The following is an 8,877-nucleotide window of genomic DNA, read 5'->3' on the forward strand; positions in this document are numbered from 1 at the left end:
GTGAGGGGAAAGGAAAACAATCAAATATAGTTGCTGGTGAGTATTTGCTTCAGGTTGGAGGGCTATCTGTAAGCGAGGACTGGCTTACAAACTGGCTGGCTGGCTGTAAGCGAGGACTGGCAACTACACACCACACAACAAAAACACTAACCCAAGAACCAATCCCTGCAACAAACCCCATTACCAACTCTGTCTGCATATCTATTCAAGGGACACCATCATAGGACCTAAACACATCAGCCATGCCATCAGGAGCTCATTCACCTGCACATCTACCAATGTGATATATGCTATCGTGCCAGCAATGCGCCTCTGCCATGTTCATTGGCCAAACCGGACAGTCTCTACCCAAAAGAATAAATGGACACAAATCAGACATCAAGAATTGTAATATTAAAAAACCAGTAGCAGAGCACTTCAGTCTCCCTGGACACTCAATAACAGACTTTAAAGTGGCCATTCTTCAACAAAAAACATTCAAAAACAGACTTCAGTGAGAAACTGCAGAGCTGGAATTAATTTGCAAACTGGACACCATCAAATTAGGCCTGAATAAAGACTGGGAGTGGCTGGGACACTACAAAAAGTAATTTTCTCTCTGATACTCACCCCTTCTTCTTAACTGTTGGGAATTAGCCACTTCCACCTTGATTGAATTGGCCTCATTAGCACTGCCCCCCCACCCCGCTTGGTAAGGCAACTCTCATCTTTTCATGTGCTATAATATATATACTGCTTACTGTATTTTTCACTCCATGCATCTGATGAAGTGAGTTTTAGCCCACGAAAGCTTGTGACCAAATAAATTTTTTTAGTTTCTCAGGTGCCACAAGGACTCCTCATTACTTTGATAACTGTTGGTTTGGGCACTGAAATTCATTCTGGTGCAAAAGGTGAAGGCAACGCGCACTGAACCACTTAAGCTCCACTTTGAGGCAATGTGTGAATGGGGAGGAGGGACAGCAGGGAAGCATCCGCACTGGAGCCTTCTTCCCTTGGTAAGATGGGGTCTTAGTACGGTCTCCACGGCCGACAGACAGGCCAGGCCAGGCAAGACACCATCTATGTGCTTCTAGCACACAGCGTGCTGTGGCAAATGGTGTGGTGGAGGTATAGCCAATATTCTAGCCTCATAAACTGGAGTAGCCACCACAGGGATCTGCCCTTTAGCAGTTGTGAGTAACCTCTGTAACCTTTTCTCACTTCATCCACATAAAGCCCAGTTATTTGGGCTAATGTGCATGTGAACTGACTAGTGTGTATGTACACATGCAGTTGCTGCTGATGGAAAGATTCAGAACTATTCAACTTTGTATTGTAGGTCTAATACTACAAACCGAGATTCTGTGTTACCTCAGGTGGTCAGGACCTATTCCCTTGCAACAGATATGTTCTGAGTTCTCTCTCTACTGTCCCCATGAAATTCTGCGTGGCTATGATGTGCAGGTAATAATGACAAATGTGATGCTGCTAGATGGCTATGAATTTGTTAGGATATTTTTTCATGCATTGAATTATTTATCTTTGTAATTCAAGTACACATCATTATGTAACTTTTCATAATAAGTCTCTTGGGAATGTAAAATGGGGAAGATTTTTCCATCAGATTGTATAGTGGCTTGTTGTAGTGACGTTGCTCAGTAATGCTGAGCTGCTGTAAGTTATTTTTGTTCTAAAGTAAAAATATCCCCATTAAAGCATTTGTTTGTAAAGAGTTTAAAAATACACAAAGGATTACAGGGACTTTGCAAACAGATGCGCAAAAAAAAATCAAATTTTGAGCCTAAGAATCTTTACAGTTATTTAAAACATTTCTCTCTCATAGGTCTTTATGTCCTACAGTTAGTACGAACCTGATCCAGAGCTCACTGTAGTCAATGGAAGCCTTTCCATTGGTTTCCATGGGCTATGGATCAGGCCCTAAGTGCACAGTTCAGGTTCACTAAGAAACTTGGGGTCAATAATTAGACACATATGTGCTTGGGACCACTGAATCTGATTATAGGTGACTGTGCCAATTTATGCTGGGAATGTCTATGAAAATTATTAGGAGCATTCTAAAAGGAGAAAGCTATTAGTTGATCTCCAAATGACCGTATCTGATGTGATGTTTTCAAGAAATATTACTTAAACTATTACATTAATTCTCTTCACTGCTGGTAAACAGATTGTAGTGGAAGGGAGCAAAATATTTTCCACATACATTTAGAAGGGCAGGCAACTATTGAATATGTTACTTTGCAATTTAATGAAACAGTTTTTTTCTCTTCATCACAAAGTGAGGAAAGGATAATAGATTCCAGATATAAAAAGCACACTTGCCAGTTTGTATTGTAGCGAACTCTTCCCAAATGCTTTGTCAAATAATTTTGTAACTAGGTAAGTGAACACACCTATCAATACAAAAAGTTCCTTCCAGTTTTTATACATGATGGGGCTGCAACACAATATTTGCCACCTGGGCTTGTTTTGGGCAGCGGACAACTGGCCAGTTGCAGTGGCCAATGCTCACCAGTGCAGAAATGTTTTACATGTAGTCACAATGGGAAATTACTGAGACTGGAAGCTTGTCTATGTGCAGAGTTGCACCAGTTTAATTGTGGGCTTCTCTACACATGGAGTTAGGGTTAACCAAGACTATCTGTGAACACTCTTTTATTCTGGAATAAGAGTGCCATGTATCTGTCTATCTTAGGTTTATAGAATCATAGAAGATTGGGATTGGAAGAGACCTCAGGAGGTCATCTACTCCAACCCCCTGCTCAAAGTAGAACCAAGCCCAATTAAATCATCCCAACCAAGGCTTTGTCAAGCCGGGCCTTTAAAACCTCAAAGGATGGAGATTCCACCACCTCTCTAGGTAACCCATTCCAGTGCTTCACCACCCTACTAGTGAAATAGTTTTTCCTAATATTCAACCTAGACCTCCCCCACTGCAACTTGAGACCAATTGGCCCTTGTTCTGTCATCTGCCACCATTTTGAATAGCCTAGCTCTATCCTCTTTGGAACCCCCTTCAGGTAGTTCAGACTGCTGTCAAATCCCTCCTACTCTTCTCTTCTGCAGACTAAATAAACCCAGTTCCCTCAGCCTCTCCTCATAAGTCATGTTCCCCGGCACCCTAATAATCTTCGTTGCCCTCTGCTGGACTGTCTCCAATTTGTCTACATCCTTTCTATAGTGGGGGGCCTAAAACTAGACACAATACTCCATATGTGGCCTCATCAGTGCCAAATAGAGGAGAATAATCATATCCCTCCATCTGCTGGTTATGCTCCTATTAATGCAGCCCAATATGCTGTTAGCCTTCTTGGCAACAAGGGCACACTGACTCTCATCCACTGTAATCCTCAGGTCCTTTTCTGCAGAATTGCTGCTTAGCTAGGAATTGAAATAAGTGTCCACACATGGAGTTAAACAGAGAGATCTCTATGTGTAGACAAGCCATTAATGTGTAGTGTTTAAACTGATTTAGGGCTTGTCTACACATGAAAGTTAATTTAGAATAAAGTAGGGTGTAAATTTAAAGCAGATTAATTTAATTCAAGTTAATCAGGAAAGTTAATTTGGAATACAGCACTCTTATTCCAGAATAAAAGCATCTACACACAGAATTAATCCGCAATAAGTCCCATGTAGACAAGCCCTTAGTCAAACCAGTGCAAATGGGTGTGTGGACACACTTATTTTGATTTATACCAAGTTTATTTCAGTTTAGTTCAAGTCAATAAGGAGCAGATTTAAGGTAAAATAAAATAAGCCACTATTGAACCAAAACAAGGTCTGACATGGAGGTTTGCACTGCTTGAATTCAACTGCTGCAAGGTGTAGATAAGGCTTTGTATGATCCTAGTCAGTTGCCCCCTGAAGCCCTTCCAACATGTAAAGGGCTTCTGCTTGTCTACTCCGCAAGTTTCCAATCCAGCTGCCATTAAAATCAGTGGAAGTTGGATTGGGACCTAAAAGAAGAAACAAAGAGAGAGGGAAGACAAGGGAAAAGGGAAATGGGGGAGGAAAAAAAGGTAGATGACGGGCATGAGGGAAATAAGAGAAATGCAAAGCTTTTGTACCAGACACAACCACAGAAAGAGGGGTAGAGAGACAATGACAAGAGGAGGAGGGAAGGAAGAAACAAAAGGGCAGAAACAACCTGGATACTTGTAAACATTGGTATCGTAAATGCTTTCTCCACAGGGACATGAGGGTCACTACATTTTTGAGGAGAGATAGTAAAGGGCTACATTGTGACTGAGAGCAGTTACTAATGCAGATGGTCCCACTCAGTGTGGGTATTTGTCTAAGTGTATGTATGGGGTTCACAACTTGTATTTTAATCACACAGAATAAAATGACTCGTACCCCCAACCTCTTTTGTGATACAAGGAGAGTGAATCTAGATCCACTCCCATGGCCTAATCTCAGGACCACAGACTTTCAACAATTTATGTAAGGAAAGTTAGGGCAGGCTTAAGTGTTTGCAGGCATGGGGCCAAAGTGCGTGGGAGGGCAACCCCTTCCCCACATGTTTCCGTGTGCCATTGGCTCTCTGGTAACATTTACCCCCAGAATATCGTAAAATCCTGGTAGCAACCCTGCTGCATAGCCACACTGATGCATTCAGTCAACCACAGATCTTCCTTTGACCAAAGATCACAGTGTTTGTGTGTCCTGTTTAAACAAGATAAGGAGACCTTTTACAGATAGCATCGGTATGTCACAGCGCTGACAAGTTTTATTGCAAATAAGCCTGTCACCTTGATTTTTTTCTCCCCCAATGAGTTTCACTGAGACTTTGGAAAACGTCACTGGTGCTTGGCTTTTTAAACCCTCCTTGTTCACAACATTGTGATTGGAGAAAAATCTGTAGAAAGACGGGGGGGAAAAAAGTCTCCGGAGGTTTAACCCTCCTCCTTCCCCCTCCGCCGGACCAGAAGTTTTCTTGGCTTTTTCTGCATTTCGTTTTGTTTGCGGGTTTCGCCTGCACTTGGCATCCAGAGAATTCGCTGTATGCCTTCCAATCAAACAATTGGCCACTAGGTTCCTCCTCGGTGTCTGCAAAGCTCCCCGAGCTTGCAAAGCTGGGGCAGAAGAGAAGGGGGTCCCAGCAACAGCAGGGGCTCTGCCTGCAGGCTCCCGTGGCGGTTCTGTTCAGCTCCGCGCTTGCAGGCGGTCTAGTTAAAAGGGCAGGCGGTGAATTCCCTCGCCTGGAAGCCAGCTGAGTGGGGGGGTCCCTCCCAACCGGTCTCAGGCGGCTGCAGGGGGAACACGCGAGGCAGCAGCTGCAGCAGCGAAAAGCAGGGAGCCGGCTGCGCGCTGCAGGAGAGGCGAGCCCCGCTTTGCTCCGCGTTCTCTGCCTTCCCGGAGCTGCTGATGGAGAATCTGCGCGGGACCCGGCTGCTGCAGCTGCTCCTGCCCCTCAGCTTGGTCCCTTTGCTGGCTGGGCAAGGTAGGTCCGAGCCGGTCGGGGCATGAGGAGCCTGGGCCCAGTGGGACACGGGGAAGCCGGTCGAGTCCCTGCAGTGCCCGGCCTGGACGCTGATTGCCCTGGGAGGCGGGAAAGCTTGGCCCCGGGGCACGTCCTGGCGGCCAGGGGGAAAGGTAACTGAACTACGGGAGGTTTAAAGGAGACACGGTTTCTATTTAAAGCCACATAATCCTAGCTCGTGTTCTGAGCCCATCGCCCCAAAGAGTGAAACGGACTCGAGAGGTTTGGGTTTGTTAAGAACGTGGTTACATTTCTTTTGGGTATTTCACTGAGCCCTTTAAGCAGCTCCGGAGTTCCTCCTGACCCGCCTATGGGAAACTCCATTGAGAAGTGCTGAGCACCCGGCTCCTGGACACTGCGGGATTTCCCTACAAACACACCCCCTCAGCTCCCCCTTTCCCCACCCAGTGACCAGCTGTTCCGTCCGATGTTGCCATCCAGTGTTGCCAATGTAGTTGTTTTACGTTCCCCCCGCCCCATTTCAATTCCTAGGGAAAGTGAGTTTCAAGGGCATTCAGTACCTTGCAGTACTGTGCCCTGAATCAGTGGTTCTCAACCTGTCCAGACTCCTGTACCGNAGATGACAGAACAAGGAGCAATGGTCTCAAGTTTCAGTAGGGGAGGTCTAGGTTGGATATTAGGAAAAACTGTTTGACTAGGAGGGTGGTGAAGCACTGGAATGGGTTACCTAGGAAAGTCGTGGAAGCTCCATCCTTACAGATTTTTAAGGCCTGGCTTGACAGGCCTGGCTGGGATGATTTAGTTGGTGTTGGTCCTGCTTTGAGCAGGGGGTTGGATGAGATGACCTCCTGAGGTGCCTTCCAATCCTGATATTCTGTGATTCTATTGAAAATCCTAATAATTCAGCCGCACGTGGCTCTGGGCGGCAGAGGTTGGGCTTGAGCCCTGAGGGGCTTGGGCTTTGGCTTCAGCCCTGGGCAGCAGGGCTCGGACTTCAGTACTGATTTAGTGAATACTGCATTACTGTGTATATTTCCATGATTTATTGTTCTTTGCCCGCATCCTGTCCATGAGTTTTATTAAAAATACCCGTGTCAAAATCTTAACCTTCACCTTGATTAATAATAATATAGGAATTCAGAGCGAAGGGTACAATGAATCTTCTCTTTAGGTTACCTGAAGGGGATAAAACAGGTTAGGATGGCAAGAGCATTCTCTACAGAGAGCAAATTCATACTTAGTTACTAAAATAAGAAGCCTAATTTTCAGAGGTGCTGAGCACTCAACAGTTTCTGTTAACATCAGTAGAACTATAGATTCTCAACATCTTTCCAAATCCTATTTAGGAGTCTAACTTTAGACACCCATATTTGAAAATTTTGTCATGTGTGTCCAGGTTCTGACAATATAAAACGCGATTTACATAGCTTTTGTGCAGTCTTTTAAGTTACTAAATATAATGCTGACGAATAATCTGTGTAGTCTGACTGGCTAAAATATCAGCCATTAATTATATAGAACTACCTGGTACTTTGCACACAGTACAGAAGCGTACACATTGCACACTTGTGATAAAATAGAACCAGCAGATTAAATAAAAGTATCAAAATGCTTAATTTATGAACCACCTCCTTAGGCATTTCCTGAAGATTGCCTGGCTGGAGTTAATGTCATCGACTGCTGCGAGCTAATCAGGAAATGCCCATTGTTGGGCTGGTTGTTAAACAGCATAAGCAGTAACGTTGTTATTTTAGTGCTGACAAAAAACAAAGAAATTCAAGCATGAGTTTGACAATTGTCCTCCACTCAGTTAATTGTAGTACGTCACAAAGTAATCTGCAACATCTGCTGTATTTTTTGGATACATAACTTTGGTTCTTGATGGTATGTTAGCTTTAGTTTATGATGGTATGTCAGTCTTAACTTTGAGTGTTTCTTTAATCAGTTTGTGGCAGAGCCAATAACGTTACTTAATTTTCTTTTTATCATTTACATGAAGCTTTTTACCAATATTCTAAAACTAAAGCTTCATGCAAATATATATTATACTAGGTAGATTATAATGGCTCTAATAATGTACATGTGATTTGTGAATTTTTAAAAACTAATCCAAAGACATAATTATAATTGATCGTGTAAATTTTTTTAGTTCATGAATTGTGGACATGAGAAACTATACTGGTATATTTGTCAGACTAGTGTAACTTCCATCCATGTACTCTTGTCCATGTGCTAAAAATAACAGTCTGAGGATTTTGGGGGAAGGAGTCTCTTTGTTTTTCTGAGTTTAGTGTATTTTTCTCACTTTAAGGGCAAAAATTTGCAATAAGGGTCAGATCTTCAGTTGCAGCTAAGGAGCATGCAAGGCAGAGATGTATGAGTGTACATGTGCACAAAGTTAGTGTAAAGTTTATTTTTCATTTTGGAGCTAATCTTTTAATGTAAATTAGGAGCAACCTTTGGAATGCTCTAAGTTGCTACAGCTGTTAATAACCCATAAGGAGCAGAATGACGGCCAGGGATCAGCAAGACAAAGCCTCAACTGCACCCCTTTTGCTTCCACCAAGCCACCCTCTTTCGTCTGTGCTGGCAACAGAAGGGGAGGGGTGACATAGGAGCTATACTGCAGAGGATTTCCTGACACTGAATGACCCTCCTGGGGTCACGTAAGCTAGCTCTGTGGCTAAATTCTATTGGTGGTGATAGAGAATGGCTACACTGCACCCGAGAATCTAGTCCTGTGGGTATGTCTACACTAGAAATATAAATTGACTGATATTAGTCAGCCTAATTACTACAGTGGTTCATGTGCACACTACCCTCCTTGGGTCGGTGGTACGCATCCTCACCAGGGAGCACTTCCACCAACCTAAGAAGGACGGTGTGGGGGGCTGAGATCCAGGTCTCTCAGCTCTGCAGGCAGCCTCACAGAGTCCTGGGATCCCGGCGGGCTTCCCCCCTCCTACCCTGTTCCCTGTCGGAGGTTGGGGAAGCTGCCCAGGGCTTTCCTCCTCCCCTTTCCTCACTCAGAGCTGTGGGAAGGCAACCAGGGTCTTGCCCCCAGGAAGCAAGGTCCAGCTGCCCTCATTTCTTTCCCAGCCCACTCCCCCTCAGCCAGGCAGCCTTCTCCAGCTGTGAAATTGACAAGGCTGCCCGACTCCCAGCTGAGAGCATGGTCCATTCTCCCCTGCCTCTCAACCAGGAGCAGAGGGGCAGAGAGGGATGGGCAAAGCTGCCAGGGCTTCTCACCCTGACTCCTCACTGGCAGTGGGGCGTGGGAAAGCCTCCTGTGGCTCGCTGTGTACCACCTGTGATACAGCATGGCCAGAGGGCAGCATAAGAGTGTTAGCAGGGGGCCTTATTCCCTGCCAAGGGAGGAAGGTTTGCTTTAGATTAACTAGAACAGCTGTGGCCAATTAGAGCACCTGACT

The 8,877-nt window shown here is 44.7% G+C and overlaps 1 protein-coding gene across 2 annotated transcripts in view; it reads left to right on the forward strand.

The window, feature by feature from the left end:
- Positions 1 to 4,948: 4,948 nt before the first annotated feature.
- FBLN1 (fibulin 1) overlaps positions 4,949 to 8,877 on the forward strand; it is a 114,637-nt gene continuing 110,708 nt past the window's right edge. Inside the window, exon 1 of one of the 2 annotated variants that reach the window (XM_075070465.1) lies at positions 4,949 to 5,446. In XM_075070465.1, the coding sequence (XP_074926566.1) occupies positions 5,371 to 5,446 (76 nt within the window). In that variant the 5' untranslated portion in view covers positions 4,949 to 5,370. The remainder of the gene's footprint in view (positions 5,447 to 8,877) is intronic. The other variant, XM_075070464.1, reaches the window with a different exon arrangement.

The sequence above is a fragment of the Chelonoidis abingdonii genome, chromosome 1, assembly GCF_003597395.2.
Source record: "Chelonoidis abingdonii isolate Lonesome George chromosome 1, CheloAbing_2.0, whole genome shotgun sequence".
NCBI lineage: Eukaryota > Metazoa > Chordata > Testudines > Testudinidae > Chelonoidis > Chelonoidis abingdonii.